We start from the raw sequence: 24,464 nt of genomic DNA, 5'->3' as shown, positions 1-24,464 counted from the left end.
AAATCCTGCAATTTTTTCTCAATGCCTGAAAAAAAGCCCCATGGTGGCAGTTCACACAAATTCTTCCACTGACTTCTCAAGAGCAAGACAAACCCTAAAAAGAATGTAAGGTTTCCATCTCTAATCCCCTTTAAAATAGTTTAGGTATGTATGATGGAAGTAGCTGTGAGAGGTAACTGCTGCATGGGGGCCCAATTACTTACACAACTTCAAAACAATCCAAAACTCCTGGCTGCTGTGAGTGAAAGGCTTAAAAGGTAGTGGGTCAAGAAATGGATAAAAGCATCATTTCAGACCTATATATAACTGTCAGTTTAAATTTGTTTTTCTTTATTCTTACTACAAATTATCATTTACCTAAATGTGACTCTTACCTGTCACTGCCGTTCTTTGTGTGTGGTTGGTTGGTTTGTTTGTTGTTGTTTCTTTTTTTTTTTAACTTGAATCTCCTCTTTCAGATGTATAAAAGCCTTCCAACTCTACAGAAAATTGAATTTTGGAAGGTTTGTGTCGTGCAACAAATACCATAAAACCTTGCCCCAAGGTTCATTAGGTCTTTAGAGACCTGCTGTGGTGGTAATGTGCCTTAACATGGCCTGGAAAGGTTACAGACATGGAGAACTGATATCCTTTACAGAAAGGATTTTCTTTGTTGCCTTCCTTGTTTTTTTTAACAAAAGCCTTCTCATTATGAAGATCACCTATAAACTATTCCACATAGTTTTGGGTTGAGTTGGAGTCTCCTTGTGATAAGTTCAAGTAACAAAAACCCTTCTTCACCTTTAATTACAGTAGCAGTGTTGGGTGGTACTGCATTAAACTGACCTTTGGCTTTATGTTAGCTGAGCTAAATAAATAAAAAAATCACAATTTCCCAGCAACAAACACAAGCATATCTTATCATTCACAGTGTGAAGTTGTTACTACAGTGCCATCTTCAGTGTGTTCCATAAAGTGGAGTTTTCCAGTAGAGGATTTTTCTTTGTTCTTTATGAGTTGGAAATGGATTAAAATAATTTCAACTGTGGAGAAGGAAGAGTAAAAAAAAAAGTGAAAGCCTTCTCTCTTTGTTAATAAGAAGCAGAGTGTTGTGATTCAGAAAATAAATAAATTATTATATCGGAAGCATATATAATTATGAGACAAAACGATCTGAGTCTGGCCACCAAAACAGGCTTTGAGGCAAGAAATGGTTGTTCTCATATACTGCCAAAGACACTTAGTAATACCTCACAGAAATGACAATTTTGCATGTGCACATGCATTATGTGTAGTACATTACAGAACCATTAAAAGTTGTTAATGCCAGTTTGACTGTACATTATTTACAGATAGGGAAAAGAGATGTGTCTCCACAAATCTGGCAGAGAACCTGGTCTAGTTGCACTGTGGAGGACACGACATTTGGCCAAACAAGTTCTTCCAGCCTGGTCTCAAACTTTAGAGACTAGATTGGACCCAAAAGTGAACACTGTAAAGTAGACTAGCCCATATACTGAAGTATCAGTCAAGGAGAGTCCTACATTCCTGATTACAGAGCTACTCTGCTGTTCTGCTCCTGTTACTTTGCTTCTCTGCAATGTCAAAACAAGGATGTTCCCGAGCCCTGCTACAACCCTGTTGCTTGGCTCAAGCAATGGATGGTATAGGACAAGACACCAGCAAAGGTCACTGCCACGCTTCTGTTGTCTCTGGGGAGATCTTTGTCATGATGCCCATGGCAAATGCCTGCACAGTAGGTATGAACACATTGTTGCTTCAACCTCACATGCCACTGAGACACAGTGGGCAAACCAACCTCACACATGTATAATGTCAAAGGGAATTCTGGTGTGGAGAAAGGAAATAGGAACTGACTCCAGTTCTACACCTCAGTCCCACAACTTGTCAGCAGAACAAAAACAGCCAGAAGTGTCAATGTTATTGGAAAATATGAGTGATTTTATTATTATAATGCAGATGTTCTTTTTGGATGTTCTATTTGCTTGTCATTTTTGGGCTTAAGTATTTTCTTGCATATGGCTCAGAGCTGTACTACTCTGTATAGAGTAAACAGCTCTATTTAATAGAGTCTACAGAAAGGAAAGCACAGCTTATCCACTTTAAGTGATATTTCTCAATCTGAACAATAGAGCACTATGTACAGTACAATGGTATTCCTCTTTTGAAATGGACTGTATGCTGATAATAGTCATCATTTGCATACTGCTTTCATTTTGAAGGCACATTACAAATGTAAAGGAATCCTCACCAACACACTTTACAATTTATAATCCTTACTATCTTGGCTGTCATATGCTGAAGTGGTATAAATTACTTGACAAAGCTACACACAGAGAATGTGTCACACTCATTTTGTTGACCATTACTTGTCTAGTTACTGTCTATGTGACTGTTGCAGCAAAATCATAAGATCTTGCTTGTGGCATAGCTCCAACAGCTGAACTGAGCCTCCAAATTATAGGGGAAGCTACTTAAAAGATAAAACCTCTTACAGCTTCCATAGCTTATGTTCTTGAGAAAGGATTACAAAATATGGGCCTTGTTTGCTGGCAGAAACCCAATTCTCCCAAAGTACTTCCTGAACATTTCACTTAGTTAAGGCAAAAGTCACTTTCACTGAACAAAAAGAAATCTTAAATCTCGGTTATTCATGATGTTGTTGTTCTTTATTTACAACTTGGAAAACCATGACAATTAAAAGCAAAGTTTTTTGGACCCAATCTCCTGATCACATCTGTAAAACCACTGATTTACTGAACTGATCCCAGAAGCAAAGATCTTCATAAGTATAAAACAGGACAACCAATGGCGATATTTAAGAAGGAAACTATATGAACCCCAATTATTTCAAAGTGCTAACCCCATCCAAAGAAATCACCCCTTGTATGACATTTGTACTCTTGTCGCCAACTTCACCAAATTGCAGACACAACTCAACAGGAGCTTCAGGAATGCCTACTGATCTAACTTCCATGAAAGCAAACACACAGGGAACATTCAGAACCTTCCATTTAATTTCTACCACACAAAAGGCAGCAAGATATTTAGGATGAATCCTTGCAACTAAACTGTGCCCTGAGCTGCACATGTAAGCCCTTTGGCACCCAGGGGCATATTCTAACCCAAGAATGGAAGAAGTTGAAAAGCTGCACGCTAAAAATATAAAACCAACTCCTTTATTTCTCTCTCTCTTAGTAAAATACAGATATTAACCAACAATGTGACCATTCTTTATCTGTATTTTTCTTTTTCAATCTGGAAAAAATCAAATTCAGCCCATTTTGCTTTACAAATGAAAAAAAAAAATTATTCTCCTACCCTTTTCCTACACATATCCACAAAATTATTTTTGGGTATAAGCAAACACAGACTGCACATACACTAGAGTGGTGACCTGGAGTCTTATTTGCAGTGTATAGACAAGGAGAATACCCTGCTGAGAAGGACTCAGAGAGTCTATGAAATCCTGCCAGGGAGCAAGAAAATCTGCTGTATGGTACATCATTTCCTGCAGTTTCTTGCAGTGAAGAGCTCAAAACCTGTCAAAACACGCTGCCCTTTGTGACTCTGCTCATTGAGATGTACTTACCATACTGTGTCTCATATTCAGATGTGAGCACTAATGCAGGACGTGAAGAGAGTCTCTACCAAAGCAATTCCTCAGCAAACATTAGGTACAGACTGACCTCCACAGCCAAACAGCACCCAATATGCACCCAAGTGTATCCACACCTCAGCCTCATTAAGAAATAGGCATCACATGTGCTTTAACCTAAATAATTTGCCCAACACTTTTGAGTAGTGACACCAAAACCTAGCTTGGGTTAAGTGGGTGCAGGTGTCTGCAGGATTTGGCCCACAGTCTGTCAGGATTCAATGGACTGAATCACATTTATGGTGCACTGTCCAACTTACAGTCATGGAAAGCCATGATTGTCCAGCTTCAAAAGCCCAGCACGAATCTTAACAATAGAAGCTTAAACCATTTCCTACACTTCCCTGTTTTGGATCCTCCACCATCTGACATGACTCAGGAATCATCTGGCCAGTCTCTGCCATTTTGCCTTTTTAGCTAGGTTTTAGGAATCGACAAATCCTCCTCCTCTGCCTCCTTGGAAACTGCTACTAACTGAAGTCTAGACAAACATCCAGCAGGAAAGGTCTGGCTCACTGAGGGTGAAGTGAGAGCATGAAGGGGAAGGATGCCCTGGAAGGTCACAGTGCACACATTTCCAGGAAATTACATTGAATTAAACCAAGAAATGAAATGCTGGTGGATGGGGGAAACTGAGGAATATTCTTTGCTACTGTATGTTTACAAAATTATCATATAGAGATCACCTTCTGTTTTCTGGTTAAACAAAGACCAAAGAGACAATGATGTAACACTCGTAACCCATCACAGTTGTTTTACAGAATGTTAAGCCTTCACATATACACATATTAAAAAATTCAGATTTAGTAGCAACTAGGTCTTTTTTTCTTATCTAATCTTTATTTGTGCTTTTAAGGAATTATTTAGTGTTAAATGGCCGCAAAAATTCCCAACAAGGGAATGAAAAGTCAATATAATGCAGTATCAGTCTGTTACCAGTGACTGGTATTTTAAAAATAACAGACTGCTCAAAGTGTACTGTTTTCAGACAACAAATGAATTATCTCAAGTGTTACTAGTGAACACAAAATTAACAGTAAACCAAATATATTTGCAATAAACTCCCTACTTAATGAGAAAGAAGAGCAGGGTAACCTTGTTCCATTATAGGAAGAAAATAAATTGTATTGTTAAGAAAGCATTTGTATTTTATGTGAGAGCTATCCCAAGTCAATGCATTACACCAGCAAATTGAAATAGTTTTGTACCCATAGTACATCCTCAGGATGCCCACAGTTCTTGAATCATTGTAGAGTTCCACTCATATCAAACTGACCCAGGACTCCACTTAGTCTGTATTTTCCCTATAGTAATTTGAAAATAGTAACAGTTTCACAACACAAATCAATAGAGCATAAAGAGAGATTATACTACATTTCAAAGAAAAAAATTACTTATTTTTATTTCTATGATGGAGAGGTAGCTCTAATATTTTCTGCTTTTTTTTGTTTACTAAGAAAAGGCTGATTTGATTCCAAAGTCTGCTCAGTCAGTCTGGATTTACACTGGTAAATTTCTGAGAAGAGTTTGTCCCTGAGCACTAACATTCCTATTTTTACTTTCCAACAGAGCATCAATCAGAATGCATAAGGATGAGTAAACTGAAATTGGAAATAAAGACTCAATAATGACAAAACGTATTAAAAGAAAACCGCCAAATTCCTCTCCATTCAGGAAAGCAGTGCCCACATTATCAAAACATGAATACTTAATTCTTGGTTCTCAAGTTTTTCTTTAGAAAGAAATTATGTGGAATATATATGTAGGCCTTTTTCAGCTAATGCTGGGGGTTTGCTCCTAATGTTACACTTCAGCTGGAAGCGAAAAAAAAATCCACATCAAGTCCCAATTTTCTAGTCCATATCACACTCTGATTCTCATTCACTGCTATTATAATGCATGTTAAATCCTACACAACAGGGAATGTTTGATCTAGACATAATATAGTTCTGTTCCTTCTCTTCTCCCTTGCCATGGAGATTTTTATGAGGCTTTGTAAACCATTTTTACTACAAAATATAAATTTGGAAGTTTAACTATCTAAAGACATCTTTTCAACGTTCAGTTATAAAACTGTATATACTATGAAATAGTAGATGGCTTGACATTTTTGTTTTTGCTAAGGACAAACTAACTTTTCTTTCCTCTGAGAAACTGTGTTATTGAAAATGATAAATAAGAAAGGAGCAGAATCAAAACAAATACCCCCAGCATTATGTAAGTGATCCTTTAAGCACTTCTGTGTTGAACTCACAATCCAACTAAAACTAAATTCTGCTTGTGTAATTAATGCAAAAAAATTTCACTGACTTTGGAGGGATTATTTGCATAACAGAGGAAAGGAAGATTTTGTTGGACAACAGAAGATGGGAAAAACTTTCATAAAATATGATAACAAATTGCTGAAGTGATTAGAAAACATTACTGTTTAACTGCTTTATAGATTCTCTGTCATCCACGTACAAATGGTCCAAAAGAGAATATTACAGGCACTTAACAAAGTCTAGTTTCAGAAATACAATAGTACCAAACAATTTTATTAATATTTCATACAAATTTTGAAGTCAACACTGGCTAGTATTTTGATGTTGATGAAGGCAAACAAAATTAATAAACAATAGCTTTCTGTGTTTTACATTGGGCTGGATGTCATAAGTAACTATCTTAAACTATAATAGCAATGATCAAAACAGGGTAAAGCCAATACATTTTGTTTTCTTTACTTTATTTCAAAATAGAGTGATTATAAATACATTCTTGTTATATTTCCTTCCTAACTCTTTGGATGCAACCAAAAAAAAAAAAAAGTCTCACTGTGCTCATTTCATACAATATCAACATACAAATCATGCAAAAGATATTATAGATATTATACCACCATCAAGTTCTGGATGTTTTTTCTTGATTCTGAAACATTTGTTAACATTATTCACAAGGCCATGCCTTTATAATTTATGGCTTTAAAAAAAAAAAAAAAAAGCATTTAAAAAAGATTTTTATACTAGATTGCTGCATTATTATCAATCTGGAACACTAAATGCAAAACATAAATCACCTGGTCTTGTGTTCTTGCACCGTGGTATTTGCTTTTTTGAGAAAATTGCACAATTTTTTTCTTTTTTTTTTTCAAGGAAACAATTACACTTTATTGATTTTATTTCAAAACGGAAACTTCCTTATAATACAGTGGAGACGACAGATTATGTTAACACCTTCACTGGTTTAGTTTATGTCTATGGGTCTTAACAGCCATTTTACAAGCATGGCCACTCAAACCAAGATAATGAACAGACAGACCTGTTACGCCACATCCGAAGAGTCACCTTCTCAGAAAGACTGACTGGAGATTTGAATGGACATTACACTAAAACTGCTGTGCAGACACATACACCGCTTCAAAACATGGAGAAAATAAACTGACATTAAGGTTGCCATTCAAAGTGACAATTTCACAGAAATATAGTGTTTTGCCAGCTTTTGCATTCTTCACTCACACTATTATGCCTACATATTGCACCATATATTGTCAAACACTTAGGAACGATTTCTACAGGAAGGTCCGGATTGTGCAACCTTTAGTGATGCTGGTGAACCTACACTCAACTGCGTAACCCCAAAAGAGTCTCTGGGCTCTGTGTGTTATATACAATGTTTCTGAGCTGGCTTGTTTTCAAGTCAATGACAAAACTCTATCTAAGCCCCACTCTTGGGCAGGTATGTAATTACTAGCTCATGAATAGTACCTCTGCACAGGATTTAGGTTGAGCTTAAACGCTTTTACCGGATTGGGACCTCAGTGGTCAGGAAACTCTGACCCACTGTAATGGTACAGCATAACAGATCAGTTCTTCTTCTTCTTTTGATCAGCAAATAGAAGACACCATAGCAAAAAGACCAAAACAAAAATCAAAAACAAGAAAAGAAACAAAAAACCAACACCCCTCCCCTCAAAACAAAACCAAACCCCCTCAATTTTTTAGCTGAGGAAGGTACGATCATTTATAATTGTTCTTTTAACTCAGGGCAATATGAGTCATAAGCACGTCAGTTTTATCATCACTTAAAAGTACTGGCTTATTTGCTACTTTTAATATTTTTAACACCTGTCTCTCTCAAGCAGGGAGAGGGACATGACAGTCTGACAATGCACTGAGCGTGTCAGAAGCCTCCTGCTTTGGCAAATCCCAGTGAACTTGGACACATCCTCAAAACCACGCAGCACTGAGTGGAGCAGGCACAGTGACCCCTCATCCTTAGCCTGCTGATGGAGCCACCAGAGTCCACCATGTCAGTGCATCATTAACACTCCTTAATCCACAGACAACAAACTCATATATTCGTTTTCCAGCCTTGGCCATGTATTGCATCATTGGTCAATCAGGAACTTTTCATGCTAGAAATGCGTATGTATATAGTATCCATGTCCTGAAAATCCCTATGACATTCTGAATTACATTAATTATTCTGCACAGATAGCCACAGCTTTTTTGAAAGAAACTCAGCCATTAATTTATCTGTTATAATTTTATTATCTGAAGTCACGTATATACTTTGAAGGATGGAGAAAAATAATAAAACAACCCTCTTTCTAAGCCACAAGAGCATAAACACATGGCTAAAAGGAGAGAAATGTTTTGTTTGCTTTCTCTTAAATAAAGAAGCAGTGCTTTTTTTTTTGGTATATTTTGTTAAAAATATACTGCAGACTGGTTGCCAAGTATCATTCCAGAACAAAAATTTCAAATCACTGTAATAAAGCACTGAAATTAGAGGTTTATATTGGAAATAGCTGACACAGCCTTCTCCACAGTATTATTATTGGGTCTTGCTCTAATTTTTGCTAGTTTCAAATTCATGAAAAACATTCACGTTTATATCCTACTATCTTAACTGACTTATTGATTATAAAAGGTAGGGAGGGGTAAATGTTCTGGAAGCAAAGGAGGGAAGAGAGTCTTATTCAAAGCTCATGAAGACAAAGAACTTTTGTTAATCTCATCGCATAGATTTTTTTATGGGAACCTTTACCAATATATCTCCATTCTCATGTCAAAGTACCATCTATCAGTGAGATACAGTGGGGATTTTCCATTCTCCTACTTTTTTTTCCCTAGCTATTCAGATTCAGCTTACACAAAGGCAAGTTTTTACTCTCCAGGTATGAGCTACACAATACTCTGAACTGAGACCGCTATATTCATTTTACACTGTGGTTTTAAATAGACATGATTTGCCATATTGTTCACTGTTCTGATCAGGTTTTGCTGACTAACAGAAGTCAGAGAGATAACAAGAACAGAAAATTTCTGCATATCCAATTAAAATATTACCCTTAGCATGAATTCCTGTAAATACTTGTAGTGAAAACTATTTAAGTTAAGCTGTAGAGACCTGAAAATCAAGAAAACTGGTGGCAAATAATTGCCCGAGACACAATACTAAAAAAACTAATGAATCTATTTTAAAACGCACCATTGGTAACAAATCTGAAATAAGATAATATGCTAATCTCACAAGAATAGTACAGAACATTTTTTTTTATTATTATTATTATTATTATCATTATATCTGATCACTTAATTCTGGATAATGCTATACATTACATCCCCGGTTGCTGTTTGGTATATTGTTCTGGTTTTATTTATACTGAATGATTAATGCAGTGTGATCAGGAAAACAAGTCAGGCATATTAAATACATATTAAGGAGTACATATTCTTTCCTATTTAGTATACAAAGTATTTCATAAATATGAATTATATTACAAAAATAATTTCTGCCACGCTCACACAGTAAGCACTTTGACATTTTTGGACAACCTGTTGGGTTGCAAGAGTTTCACATAACTGAGAAGGAACTCTAGTTTTAATTGGAGATGAGTCTTAGAACAGATTCTGCATAAACATCAAATATTTTCTTCAGATGTCACAAATACTGCAGAAGTCAGGTTAAACTATTTTCTTTCTTTTTTTTTTTTAATTTTCTGTATAGACATGTATGCTTCAAGTGGTCAAATTTATTCCATAGGTATGTAATGCATGGTATATTTTAAACAAATATTTGCACAATTTAACATTATAATTCCAGTGGTTTCAAGATGCAGCCCATAAATGTAACCAATTTACACATACTATTGAATGTTCTCTCTTTGCATGCTTGTTACTTTCCAGATAAGCTTTAAACAGTGCCATTACAACACCACAAATCAAAGGATTACTCCAGTTCCACCAACTTAAATCCACGTGCAGGATGAAGGACCCAGCTGAGGTACAAATATCAGTACCAAGTTTCCTGTGTTTGTTCTAACAAATCACAAGGAGACGATGGTTTGCATTTAAGATACAAAACATATATGCCTCTTGAGGTTAAATTCAGTGTAACGTGTATAAAGCATCCCTTTGGCAATAGAGTTTGCAGTATCCCTACAGGATTCCACTGGGCATGAGCTTTATGTAGTAAAATCTATTAAGGAAATTCTCCTCTACTCGACAAATCATACGCAGCTACAGTTAATCAGACACCCCTGGATACACCTGCCTCTATGCCTACCAATATAATATAGTATTTGGAAGTTAAAAGTCAACAAAAGGCACTTTCATCATTAAATAAATGTCCTCTGTAGGCAATAAGATTGTATGACCTATATTTTATTCAAAGCTGTTTGTTCTTCAAGGACTTGTAGGTAGTCAGGTGAACCTTGAAGTTTAGCTTTTAGTTCAAAATATTCACTTTTTCTTTGTTCTACTACAATTTTACTATGATTACCACCTATTAGCGATTTCTTGGTTTTTTTGTCTTGTAGTTTCTCTGGGTAACGTATTTCAAAGCCACTGACCCCTATGCTGTTGTATTCTTTTTTACTTTCCAGAAAATTTTGAATAAATACATTGGAATCCCTCCCAGGGAATAACTCATCCAGTTCATCGATTGTGCTAAGTCTTTTTCTGGTATCCACATGCAACAAATCTTTCTCCTTGTCATTAATATTTCTCAGAATGACTTTTTGCCCTGGTGGGTCAGCAAACGTGAAGCCCGTTTCAGACTCTTTTAAGCCACAGGTATGACTTTTGCTCATCTGCTCAATGGTTTGAGGAATGAAGGCCTCTGCACCCAGTCCATCTTTTTTGTTTGACTTGTGGTCGTGCTTTCTCAGCTGCAGCTGCATAGAACTGCACTCTTGATTTCCAATCCCTTCGTGCTTTACAGTTGGTTTTTTGTTGCGCCGAAGCACAAAAACGAGAAGACAAAAAGCAACAAACACTGTTAAAATCAGCACAACTAATATGCTTAAGATTAGGATGGATAATGGAACTGGGCCACCAGGAGGACTCCGAACCGGTCCCGGTGGTGTTGTAAAAGTAACAGCAGGCATAGGGCTAGTGAACAGAGCAGATGGCTTGTTTAAAAGTTTAGGGCAGAGGATCTCATTTTTCAGAGACTTAAGTTCTATGTTAGCAAACTGTACAGGTGTTTCACATTTCAACTCCTTCACCACAATACCTTCATTTAGCTTTTCAAGCCACAGTTTTAAAGCAACTAAATCACAAGTGCAGTCCCATGGATTACCTTCCAAATCTATTTGTGTTAGAGATTTTAGCTGATCAAGAACACCACTTACAGGCAAATACATGAAGTGATTGTTCCTCAGATTCAGTCTAGCAAGTGGTGCACCAGCAAAAATGTACGCTGGCAAGCTTCGGAGGAGATTGTTGTTCAGGTAGAGCAACTGCAAATTGGGCATTAAGTCAAAGGTGCCTGCTAGGATCTCTTTGATAACATTGTATTCCAAATACAGATACTGCAAGTTGTGGAGGCCAGCAAACATTTCAGGGCTCAGACGCTCTATCTGATTGCCGTTGAGATACAATCTCCGTAAATTTGTAAGGTTGCGGAAAACGTCTCCTCTGATCACTGAAATCCGATTGCTGCCTAAATGTAGCAAATCCAGCCCCTCAAACTCGGCGAAATCTGTAGTATCCACATCCTTAATATAATTGCCGTTCACGTGCAGTTTCTTGGCATTTAAAGGTTTTGGTACGAGTTCAGCCATGGATTCTATATTTCTTTCTTGGCAATTTACACTTAATCCCAAGTCTGAAGGATGAGTTTTGCAAACACAGGGGACCGGGCAAGGAGTTAAAGGAGGCACCCTGGTCTGGTAGGATACGATTTGACTGAGATTGCGATTAGAGAACGCTTTGCCTGCTACTATCCCCGAGATCTTCGAAGGATTTGTAGTCTTTGGCGGCTTTGTGACTAATCTGTGCACCGATGTTTGGGTGGTGTGGCCGTTTGGCGTGCTGTAACCGGGCTCCAGCTGCGAGGGAGGCAGGATGCGCACGTCAAAATCACTCCCTGTCCCCATGGAGCACAGCTCCTGCTTATTGGTTTCTTTCAGCAGCCTTCCATACAAGTCACTGGGTGTCTCACAGATCGCTTCTCCAATGTAGATGTTATAGGGCATGTTCTCCAGCCACGCCTTCAAAGGCAACAAATCACAAGTACAATTCCAGGGGTTGTCTTCCAGCTGCAGTTCAACAATTCGCCCGATGTGTTCCAGAACTCCAATGTATGGAAGTTTCTGTATTCGATTCCCCCGTATATCCAGATGGGTTAGAGAAGCAAATCGAAAAATATTATCGGGAAGGAATGAAATCAGATTGTCATTAAGTATCAGGACTTTCAGCTTGTGAAGCTTATTGAAGGCTCCCCGTTCAATAAACTTGATTAAATTGTAGTCAGCTTGGAGATACTCCAAGTTCTCTATGCCAAGGAAAGTGTCAGCCCGGAGAATCTTTAATTCGTTGTTGTTTAAGTGCAACTGTTTTAATGAACTAAGACCCATAAAGGCCCCTCCCTCAATGTTCTGCAACTTATTATTACCCAGTTGCAAGGACACTGCATGTGTAAAATTAGGAAAGGAATTTGGATATAGAACAATTAGCAGGTTGTTTTGAAAGTTGAGGTGGTAAAAATTAGACCATGGTGGTTTAAGCTGATTTGGTCTGTAGACTGCAACCTTCTCACAGTTGACATAGAGTACATTCTCAACTGACACACAGGAGCAAACATTGCAAATTTCCACAGATATATCAGCATCTGCAGTTGTAGAAGAAACTGGAGATGACAGAACCAGAAAGAGCCACAGAAACATCTTCTTGTGATCAGCAAGCAACCTTAGGTTCCTGAACAAAGATAAAGAATCTAAAGAAGAAAGAAGGAAAGAAAAAAAGAAAACATTTTTCAGTTGACATTGTTCCAAAACGTCATTTGGGTTAAAAATTGTATACCACTGAGCTACTGTACCTGCCAAGGATTATAGATAAACTACAAGCCCTGAATTTAAAATAACATGAAAGATTTTAACAACCAAACAAATACACGGGAGCTAGAATGATTTCAAACACAGAATGTAAATTTCTGTAGACAAGCACAAATAACTCTCAGGTCTGTCAAATACATTTCTCTTCTACACGCCAAGCATGCATAACTAACAAAGTAAAATAACCAAAGGAGATTCCAATTTTATGCATATTTACTCTCCTCAAACCTGCACTGCTCATATGTTGCTGTGCATTTCAGGGATATTAAACACAAATGCTGATGTTATGCATGCCCAAACATCTGGGTTGGGATAGCACAATACAGAAAGGATAAAGGTGCAGACACAGAAAGCAATGTCAGTACTCAATGTATGTATCTACAGCTTCAACACATACAGATTTATCAGTATGATAATAAAGACATCCACTCAAGTGATATACAGACATGCACACACATTGTTTCTGTCACTTCTTATGCCTAGTTTAAATAAATAGGTGGTAAACTGATTGCAAAAATACAACTATCCACAAAACAAGAACATCAGCTCTGGGTGACCAGTGGAAGCACACAGACACAGAGAAGCATGCACAAGCACACAGCCCCATCCCCAGGAATAATAATATGCTGACTTGCAGGGCAAAACAAAGTCACAATTCACCAGCCTGACCCTACTGAAACCTGAGAACTATTTTTTTCTAAATCATTATGTAATTTTCTCCTATTCCTGCATTGATAAGAACCCTTCACATATAGTCAGACCAGCTGAGCTGCCATTTTTTATGCAGAACTGGAGCCACAGCATTTCCTCTGAGTTAGAAAGTAGCTTTTTTTTTTTAACAAATCAGTCAATAATCAATATGTTGCACTGCCCCCATCTTCCCATTACCCCCATTTCCCAACTTGTCCCTTGTATTTCCTGCTGTGGGAAGCCACTGCGTTGGCAGGAGGGAGCCAGGATGGAAGTGGAGAAAGCAGGAGCCAGCTGGAGGGAGGAGAACCGGACTGGAGGGAGACACAAGGGGAGGATGTGCCGGGGGACCTGGAAGGGAGGGCAGAGGAGGGATGAGGAAACAACGCAGGACAGAAGGACAAGAGGGAGAAGGAAAGCTCCGAGGAGGCAAGGAGGGATAAGAGGAAGGGATGACTGAAGGGGTCAAGGAGGCCGCGGAGCAGGAGCACGGGGGGAAGGGGGAGTACAGGACGAAGGGGCAGCGGAGCAGCCGCTGCTCATGCCCGCAGGCTCCCGACCCTGGCCGCGGGGAGCGCGCCCCCAGGGGCAGCCCGATGGCCCCGCGGCCCCACCGCTTCATCTCCCTCCCACTCCGAGGCGCCGTCCTCCCGCATCCCTGCCTCGCCCACGCTCGAGTCCCCTCTTCTTCTTCAGCCGCGGGGCCCCGGCCGGCGCCGAGCGGACACACTGCGGGCGCTGCGCGGGGCTGGCGGCGGGGCGGCGAGCCCGGCCAGCAGTGCCGGCACTACCGCAATTTTTTGCCGCAACCGGCTCGGCTGGTGCCGGGTCCCTTCTGTCGTGGGCGCCCCGTCGCCCTCTGCCTCCCGGCGGGGGAGGGCAGGAGGGACACGGGCGCGCACACAGGCGCGCACATGCCAGCCGGGAGCGGTGAAGCCCCGCATCCCTTCCACCCTCCCTTCGCTACCAGGCACGACCGTGGTCCCCGCCGCCAAACGCTCCAACCTCTCCCCCACCCCCGCCGCCCCGATACCTTTGCAAAGTCCAGCCCGCAGCGCATCCACACACCCCCTTCTCCAGCCCCGCTGCGCAGATCCTGCTCCCCCCCGTCCCTCCCACACCTCCACCGGCTCCTCCGGGCCGCTCCGATCCCGGTCGCTCCGCTCTCCCAGGAAGGATGGGAGAGGGCAGCGCTGCTCCTGGTGTCGCTGGCCAGGGCTCCGGGAGGCGGGCGGCTGCGGAGAGCGGCGAGCGCGATGGCAGAGAGGCTCCGGCAGGAAGCCACTGTCGCCTGCTCATGTGGCCACCCCCCCCATTCCCCTTTAAAACAGCATCAGTAATTATTACAGCAATGAAAACAAAGCCCTCATAACAATTAGAAGAAATTAAAACGCCAACGCACACGCGGCCCCGCCGTGCCCCCACCCCCGCCCGCACTCACACGCCCGGCGGGGCGCCCGCCGCCCCCGGCGATGCTCCCGGCGGACAGCCCGGCACCGTCCCTACCTCGGCGCCCGGGGTCGCCGCGGCCGCGCTCGGCTGCGCTCCGCCGCTCTCCCCGCTCGCTCTCGGCTCCGGCGGCTCCGCGCCCGCAGCGGGCGGCGGGGGCAGCCGGGCGGCCGCCGGGGCGAGCACCCCTGGCCGCGCGGGGCGAGGGGATGCCCGGCGCTGCGGTACCCCGCGGGCTCCGCCGCATGCAGCAGCAGCAGCAGCAGCCTGGCTGAGCCCTGCCCCGGCTCCGCGGTCCCCCGCACACATGCGGGGAGAGGATCCCTCTGCACACGGGCGCCCGCTCCCATCGCACTGCTCTCGCCCACCCCCTGCACGCAGTGAGCCCCCTCCCCTTCGCCACACGCACACCCGCACACTCACACACACACAACACACGCAACGCACCGAGCGCCCGGGCGCTGCTTCGGCGGGCAGGGAGACGCCGCTCCGGGGGAGCAATCCCGGCGCATCGCCGCCGCCGGAGCCTCTCCCGCACGCCCGGAGGCGCCGCGCCGCCGGTGCCGCTGCCGGGGAGGCGCCGGGCTGCGCCCCCGCGGGGCTCAGGCGGGGTCGGCGGGGCGGGAGGAGCCCCCCGGGCCGGCGGGGCCGCGGGGCTGCCATGGGCGGCAGCGGCAGCTACAAGTGCAGCCCGAGGCGCGGCCGGGACGGGGCATCGCGGGCCCCTCGCCTGGAGCCGCTGGGTACCGCGGATGGGAGAGCGGAGCGGGGAAGGAGAGAAGAAAAGAAAGAAAGAAAGAAAGGACTTCCCCCCCCCTTCCTTTTCTATCTCCCTCCCCGCTTGAAACAAAAGTAGAGGTGGAAACTGAGTGGGCAGGGTGGTAACATTTGCTGCATTTAATGTGGATTGCAATTATGGAGCGAAATCGCTGCGAGGAGACATACCCGACCCGTTCTTAAGACAGCGCAGCTATTTGTCTATCTTATTCTTTGTGGTTAGGTGGAATTCCTCCTCTCTGCCTAGGTAACAGCTGCAGTCTGATGGAAAAAATCCTCTAATGTTATGCGCTTGTCCTAAACAGATTCTGCTAATTAGGAACTCTTATTGACTCTACCTTTCATAATACACTTTAAAATGGTAATGAATACCCCCAAACAAGGTGACATCTCATTCCAAAGCAGAAGAGTCAGTTAGCCAAATGCAATCTTGCAAGGGGAGTTCAATTGCTTGCCCTTTACCATGAATTCTAACGTGATCCAGTTAGAAAACTGTTTATGTGCTGTACACATACCAGTTGTGAGTCCTAGTTCTGGGCAGTAAACACCAGGGAATGGAAAACAGCAACTGCTTTCTTCATTTACTGAAATGAAATAAATAGCTTGCTCCAAAGGCTGACTGCATCTAATTGAAATAATTGCAGAATGTTATTTTGCATTATGTGGTTAGATTGATACCTGAAAACAAATGCAGCTGAGGCATCAATAATTTGCATATCACAACAGAACTGAAAGTGATCTGTGATTAATATTCAGCCAATTAAAAACTGAAGTCTTTAAAATGTAAACTCCCTTAATTATTGAGCCATTAACAAAGTACTGTTCACACAAAAGGGAATGTGTGTATATAAAGGGCTTAGAAGGTTTTGAAGGATTTGCATATAGTTTAAGCTGAATTTTTCAAACTTTATTTAAATAAACCGATTAATTAGAGAGCAAAGGTCTAGAATAAAACTCATTTAGAATGATATCTGGCTTATACCTCTGTTTTAACGACAGGCACGGAAATGCAGGTGTAAGGATCAAGACGCCTATTTTGTTTAACCAGCTACCTTAAGTGGTATGTTAAACTCATTCCTTGCTTATGTAGTAGGTGAAGGAGCATATTGACAGTTTCAAAGAGGTCACTACTCCCACCACCATTCAGATAACTACTTAAGAAGACTGAATCAAACATCAAGCAGGGAGCATAATAAAATATCATATTTTAACCAAGTAAACCATGATATGGGTATGTATTTGAGAACTGAAATTGCACTATAAGCAAATCATTCTTGTTTCTATTATAAGTGGCTACTGCCAATGGCAAATGTTTATGGTGTTGTAGAACTTATCTGAGAAGGAAACTTAGTTATGCAACACAATTTCATTATTAGGGTTTTAGTATGTCATATTTTTTTATTTCTAATCTACAGTCACAAAAAATAACTACTTCTCCAAATCTTATTTAAGTGATCTCTAAGCTACTTGCCCTAGAATTACATCATGTCAAACTCACTAAGATTTAGGCTTATATGTCAGGACAACAATCCAAAACAGACTGAGGATAATTTTGAAGTATAACATAAGCACAAGCTTAAGGTCAAGACTGAGATCCAAGATGATGATGTGCTTAAGGAATAAAACACTTTAAGGGGTGTTTTAAAGAATCACTTGGTTGTACCCCTTTTTTGAAATCCAGCTAGAGGTTCTATCATTATCAGTAGAAATTTTCTGTGTAGCCTGATGGTAGACAGTAATTGGAAGACAGCAGAGCCAGACAGGGCAAGTTGGAGTATCTGGTCTGGTTTCCTGAAGTTTACGAGATTACTTCAGGCTACACACCATGCCCAGTATTGTCATCTCTAACCTTTTCCTAAATTTCCTGCTGTGATGGAACCTCATTCATCTCCTTTGATTTTTTTCCCCTGTCTGTTGTTTGCCACAGCAGCACGTATTTTTCCTTCTTCAGCTTAGCTTAAGGAGAGCAAAAGCTAACAGGCAGACAGATTCGTAACAGGATTTTCTGCAGAGTGTTTGAAGAAAAAGTAGAAATGTGAGACACAATACTTCCCACCCAAGCAGACACACTCAGGGTGGCATTCAGTAATTGCACAATTAGCTTGTTGATAATGCCATTGCTATATCTAAGTAGAAGTTCTTGGGAGAGAAAGGTACTTTTGGCTACAGAAACTCATCATTCAATCTGCTCAGAAGTTTCAGAAGCCTATTTATATTCTATTTCTTTTCATGTTTTTCTGAGAGCTTCTAAATAATACTTCTCCTTTAAACATACAGACTTTCTTGGTCACCTACCTCTCCCAATTTAATTCTGGGCCGATGCAGGAACTTGAGACTGAGCTTTATGTGTGTTCAAAGTCTGTCAGGAGAAAAAGCTTCCTGTAACAGCTTTTCTGTTACAGGAAGCATCAAAATGCAGAGGCCAGTTGAGATGCTGAGTCTACTGCTCACAGCAGGAAACCCTGGAGAGCGTTTTCCTCCCACCGTTTGACACACATGCAAATAGGACTTCAGCTGGGGAGTTCTCTGCAATAAGTTGCTTTGTTTTTTTCATCCACAGTAATTTTCTGAGTGAGAAATGAACTGTCAGGAAGCAGGAGCTAAACATCCTACTCCTTCCTGGGCATTTACAAGTACAATTTAAGATGCAGCACCTGAAATCAGGCTGTATGTGTGCACTTGAGTGGTGGGGAGGAGGTGTCTTTGCCAGCCACCTACCTTCATGTTACCTATGAACACGTGCTCATGCTAAAGGCTTTTTCCACAGGCTCCCAGTTGCACTTCTCTGCTCTTTTTCCAAACCAAAGATACCTATGACCCACTCCCCCCTGGCTATTCGAAGCAGGAGACCAAGACAAGAAATAGCAATTGTCATGAGAAGCACAGGAGCACGCTTTCCTTGCTCATGTGCCAACATCTCTGCTGGCCACCAATGAGCAAGCCTTGGGTATCCAGCTGCCAAAAACACACCTGGGAGAGAAGGAACGTGCACACATATGTGTTGGGGTTGCTCTGTTTGAAAAGGTTCATGCCAGGAGTAGAAACTTATATAAAAAGTCTCCAGAAATGAATGGGAAACCATTTGGATCAGACTCTATTTTATAGTTATTATGTAAGCACTACATGTTACTCCTTTCTTTTCCCAAAGAATGGTAAAAATAGCCCCAAAGTTAATGTTTAGGTCCTTTGCACAGGCCCAGGTAAAGAATAAACTGTTTTGTTTGAACATGTGGAAATCTGGTTAACAATTCTTTGAATACGAAAGTAAAGGTTTTTTATGGGCTCTGTCTGTTTCTGGGGTTTCTGAGGATAAACAATTTGTGTTTAACAGGTCTACAGCATGTTTCTGCTCCCAGACAGATCAGTAACAACTGCCATACTCAGCAAACAACATCCAACACAGCAGAGTACAATGACTGTGCAGTTCTTTCTTATAATAGAGCTTCAACTAATAAGGACATAGCCTTTTGAGGAGGAAAGAAAAAAACAACCAAAACCCCAATCAATAACTCCACCCACTGGCCCTGTCTTCTGTGTATTTTGCCAGACTGCCAGTCAGAAGAGGGGGAGGAAGAGCATCCTTGAAAACTCTGTATGTACTTGAGTGAGCCCCAGCATGTACATCCTTTTAAAGGTACAGTGTGAGAGCAAACAGTGCAAGTCCTCAGTAGACTGAAGGCAGACCCACTGAGAAAGAGCACTGTGCTAAATAAAGTGGAAAAAACTGTCAGCTATATGTCTCTGCCTGTCCCTCTGCTATTTCCACCTAAATTACTCCATTTTATTCAGAAACCCTCTTCAATGTGCAACAAGTAACCCATTGCCTGCCCCCAGGAAACGTGAGGAAACACTGGAAATGTGTGCATCCCTTCAGCAGGGATTGCCAGGGATTTTTAGTTCCATCTTTTGCTATTCATTTGCAATGAGTTGTTGTCTTGAATGTTCGATCAAGTGGGCAGCTGCTGGTAGCAGGTCTTCTGACCAGTTCTCTTTGTAAACTCAGCTTGTGGGGATGTCCAGCTCCATAACACTGTGCTTGCCAGCTTTCCATAACACTATGCTGTCAGAGCACAGTGGGTAGGCATTTCATTTCACTAAATTGCAAAATGTCCCGTGCTTTACTTATTTTCTTTCTCTCTGCTCATTTACCCAGGGGTTGTTCACCCTCCAGCTCACTGTCAGAGGCTAAAGCCAAGTTTGGCCTATCCTCTTGCCCCCTGAGACAACCAAGTGTGAAATCAGGAGAAAGAAAATTTGAAAAAATAATGGATGAAGAACATCCCTGGGATATTTTTCCATAAGGTTTTATGGTATAAGGTTAAGCCTAGAAGCAACTGCTGTTGTCCTACCTGAGTCTCTTGTGGAAACTGCTCACTAACTGATTTCTTGAGAAGAGAATAAGAATCTTTAGAATAAGGATCCTGTGCTAGAAAATTCTGACATTATTGAATACACCAAATCATGAAATAACACTTCATCCTCCCTGAGCGAACAGCCTATTAAGTGAATAAAAGAACTATGCCCATGTACTGCAGTGGAAATTTAAAGAACTTTGACTGTGGTTGGAAATGATGGAGGATAGGAAGGAAAAAGGTACTTTAAGAAGGGGAGAAAATGTACTGTGTTACAAGACATGGGTCTTTGTTTGCTCCTAATAACTTTGTCTTCAGCAGTGGAGCAGGGGAAATCTTTTATGCTATGAATACCAAATCTGTTAGGTTTCCAGTCAGGACTGGATGGGTTGAGGTCTCCTGACATTAACAGAATATGAATTTAGGATATTCTAATTTAAGTCCTCACTCCTCCATATTTTCCTCACACTTCAGACTGTTTTTTATCACCTTCTGGAATTCCACAGACCTAAATGGGGCTTCTCACATGTCTAAGGGTTGATGGTGTAACTGCCTCATTAAGCTACCTACAAGCAGAAAAGTCTTTTACTTCATTTCTTAGAAGGTTCAAGAATGAAGCTTCCTACAAAATATTATGAAAGAGAATCAAATAATTGTCATTCAATCTGTAGAATGAAAAATAAAAATTCTACTTTTGCTGAAGTTTAAGCTGGTGCTGTCTCTTGGACCAAGAGCTTCAAGCTGTGACAATGTGGGGCAGGGAATAAGCACAGAGCAACTTGCCAGCTACTCTTGTCTCTCAGCACGAGAGTCACTCCCCAAGTCCTGCAGTTCCTGTGCTCATCAGCTGACAGACCACTGTGGTAGAACTAATAGGCCTCTACAGAAGAAACCACGTGCTTTAGACTTGTTGCTTGATTTAAGGAATAAAGTTACTAAGGGGGAAATATCTGAAGCAAAATTAAGTTGTTGCATGGGTTTGCTCATTGCTCTACTTTAATCTGCTTTTGCTTCTGGGGCTTCTTTTGCAGCTGCCCTAATTTCCTCTACTTTTGCATTTTCTATTAATTTCAATTAAAGCCTCCATAGGCTCATGAGCTTACAGACTTTTTTGTTATTGTTTTTAAAAAAGAAGGCCAATAGTAACTTTCCTATTGCCTCTAGACTACTGCAGAGGAATGTAGAAGCATGGTCTTTCAAGAAAGGAATTGCAGCTACTTCAGTAACTGAGTTGTGATATTTTTTTAACCTAATGATGAAACACCTGAGCTGATCTGATATAAACTGGCTCCAGGGAAGGAATGCTGAACCCACAACCAAAAAAGAGATGTTTGCTTTTAGCAGCAAACATTTTGACACCATATCAAAATGATCATAGAGTCATAGAATATCCTGTGTTGGAAGGGACCCACAAGGACCATCAAGTCCTGCACAGGACATCCCCAACAATCCCACCATGTGCCTGATAGGACTGTCCAAATGCTTCTTGAACTCTTCCAGGCTTGGTGCTGTGACTGCTTCCCTGGGGAGCCTGTTCCAGTGCCCAAACATCCTCTACATGAAGAGCCTTTTCCCAATATCCAACAGAAATCTCCTCTGACAGGGCTTCTCTCTCAGGAAAGATTGTGGTTGAGATGGGTGTCTCACCCTCTTTATGGATTTCAGGGCTGAGTGAAGGTTGGAATGTCCTCCCATTATCTGGCTGCCTCACATAATTGTCTCCAGGGCCTGAGCAGCCAATCCAGACTACTCCAAAAGCAGGTAAATGAAATATTCCTTACCTTAGCAAAGATGTAAGCACAGCAATAGGTAGAGGCAGCTCTGCTGCATTCTCCTCTGGATGGACACACCACGGAACAGGGAGCTGAACCATCAAAAGGAAGATGGGAAAACTGCATAAATATCTTTAAAAATTTAAAGTTAGATTTCTATGCTGTGTAAAATAATTATTCAGAATAGTGAAGTTTTTTAAATTACAAGCCGAAGGGTCTTGTTGTACTCACGTGTGATCTCTGGCATTTATTGGACCCTCCTTGAACCAGCTCACTAACCTCGAAATAAGTGCTTTTTATTTCTCTGGGTTAGGTTAGTTTTCAGCCAAATTGTTGAACTGAACTTGTAAAGTGCTCCAGAAGTGTTAAAGCTGATGTGTGATTACTGGTGTGAGTACTTACGGGGGTGAGAGAGAGATGGGACAAGTTATGGGAGGAGAATGAGCTGGGCTAAACACAGAGCAACAGCACATATTAAAAGTTTGACAATGTTTACTGCAGCTTCACAGTCATGTAAATCTAATTTTAATCAAAGTTTATTTAGAAAATTAAAGAAGAAAAGTAAAATTCTGTAGTTTCCTCGCTCCACCAGAACAAAGCCTGTTATTTTCTCACACTTGGGCCTTCTAACATTTAAAAAGGAAAAATATCTTTTCTTCCCACATGTCCATGAAATCGCATTTTCAGAAGAAACATTTATGCATATTTACTAAATAGTGAAAGAATCAAAGTCAGATTAATGTGAAAAGTCTAAACTGATGCCTGAACGATGGTAACATTGTAGTCTAAAGGCAAATTCTAGCATTATTGGAATCCTCTTAAGCCAAGAGGAGGTTATGCTTGTAGACATATTCAGTATAACGAAAGAAATCAAAAACAATGTCTCTGCTTAATCTGAAGATCTGTAACCTGGATACTCTTTTGATATACAACATTTGAGGTCTTCTCCAAGATATGAAGTTATACCCTGCCCAGGCAAATCTGAGGTCAGCATGCTCTGACCATAAGGGGGAATAAATTTTATTATATAAGTGATTAATATATCAGTAAAGATATTTGGATGTTAACATATCAATAAGGTAAGCAAAAAGCAGTGAAGGAGGATTAAGAAGAAAAAACTGCTGTATCCCAATGAAGGGATTGGAGCAGGGATCATGCTGAACAACTGAACAACAGGCTGGAGTGACTGGAAAGAGCAGCAGAGGGAATGGTTTTAGGAAGCTTGTACAGTTTGGGAGGCTGGCTAGGAGTGCATGAGTAATATCCAGAGACACCTTTATCCACTAATGGAACTGACAGAAGCTGACAATTATGACAACAGTAATGAACCTGTCTTATCTATTTTAAGACACCTTGTATGAAGAATTCAGAGAGAAAGAAAAAGAAGATTATTCTTTGGTTGGTTAAAATACCATGACTTCAAGGGATTCCCTTTCTGTTCGCTCGGCATGGAAAATATACAAAAGCACCATAATTGCAGAACATTTAAATAGGTCATTTAAAATAGATCCTACAAAGTAAGAGGAAAAAAAAGTCCATCCTACTTTAAAGCAACTTTTCTAACAAAAAAAGAAAGAGGACTTCCTTTTATCTTCTTATTCGTCTGTTATCTTCCATCCTTTAGAAGGTCAAGAAAGCCCATAGATTTACTTTAGAAAGCCTGTAGATTTACTTTATGTGGCTGCTTTTCCTCGAGATTAGCCCAAATGTGATGTCTTCTTGATGTTTACAGATGCCAAGGGATCTAAGACATCTCATTTTTCCTCCTTTCAGTTTGTTCTGAAAACACACTGTATTGACCTCGTGCCATTTTCTTATGCTCTTTTTGTGCTGTTTCCTCCATCTCTAAGATCATTCTCTGTATTGTAGTATCGAAGGAAACTTTCATTGAGATTGTGGTGGATGTAACTATATTTTGTTGACAGCATTCCTGCTAGTAACCCTGTGGTTATCATTGAGGTTGTAAAGTAATTTTTGGACAAAGTCAAGGTGTAATGCATCTTTTGCTGAAGCCACTGAAGCCAGAGTCAGCTTTGTTTAAAATAAGGGTGTCTGATGCTTTCCTATTTTAATATGTAAATTACTTTAGTATGTGATGACTGTTTCTCAAAAATAAACTTTACTTCAGTGTGCAAATCAGCATTAGCTCGTACTACAAGTTCAAAAACAAGATATCTGACACCATGAAATGTTATTCAAGTACTGTTTCCCTCCTCAGGTTGTATCTTGTTAGTTTTGACAGATGCATGGTGAAATATAATAGGAGCTGAAAAGGTCTTTATCTGTATCCCTTTGGCCCTTTAAATCTGATGTATAGCTGGTGGAGGGGGCCTCTGGTGGTCTAGTGGTTAGGGTGCAGGACTCTCTCCGCTGCGACCCGGGTTCGATTCCCGGCCCCCCGGGCAGATGGAGCTCGTCAGCCCTGTGAGGCAATCCATCTAAGA

General features: G+C 41.1%; 1 protein-coding gene across 8 annotated transcripts in view; it reads right to left on the bottom strand.

Annotated features, from left to right (window-relative positions):
* Positions 1-6,182: 6,182 nt before the first annotated feature.
* The window catches only part of SLITRK4 (SLIT and NTRK like family member 4), a 213,137-nt gene continuing 194,855 nt past the window's right edge, over positions 6,183-24,464 (bottom strand). For 6 of the 8 annotated variants that reach the window (XM_017819312.1, XM_017819311.1, XM_017819315.1 and 3 more), the window contains 2 exons: positions 22,030-22,112; positions 6,183-12,862 (listed from right to left, as the gene is read on the bottom strand). In XM_017819312.1, coding sequence (XP_017674801.1) covers positions 10,299-12,812 — 2,514 coding nt within the window. In that variant the 5' untranslated portion in view covers positions 12,813-12,862; positions 22,030-22,112 and the 3' untranslated portion in view covers positions 6,183-10,298. Of the gene's footprint in view, positions 12,863-14,703; positions 14,910-15,566; positions 15,640-22,029; positions 22,113-24,464 lie in introns of those variants that run through there. The other 2 variants (XM_017819318.1, XM_017819319.1) reach the window with 2 other exon arrangements.

The sequence above is a fragment of the Lepidothrix coronata genome, unplaced genomic scaffold, assembly GCF_001604755.1.
Source record: "Lepidothrix coronata isolate B3197 unplaced genomic scaffold, Lepidothrix_coronata-1.0 Scaffold73, whole genome shotgun sequence".
Classification (NCBI taxonomy): domain Eukaryota; kingdom Metazoa; phylum Chordata; class Aves; order Passeriformes; family Pipridae; genus Lepidothrix; species Lepidothrix coronata.
Note: the sequence above shows the minus strand (reverse complement) of the source record. Positions and strands in the feature narration are given on the sequence as shown.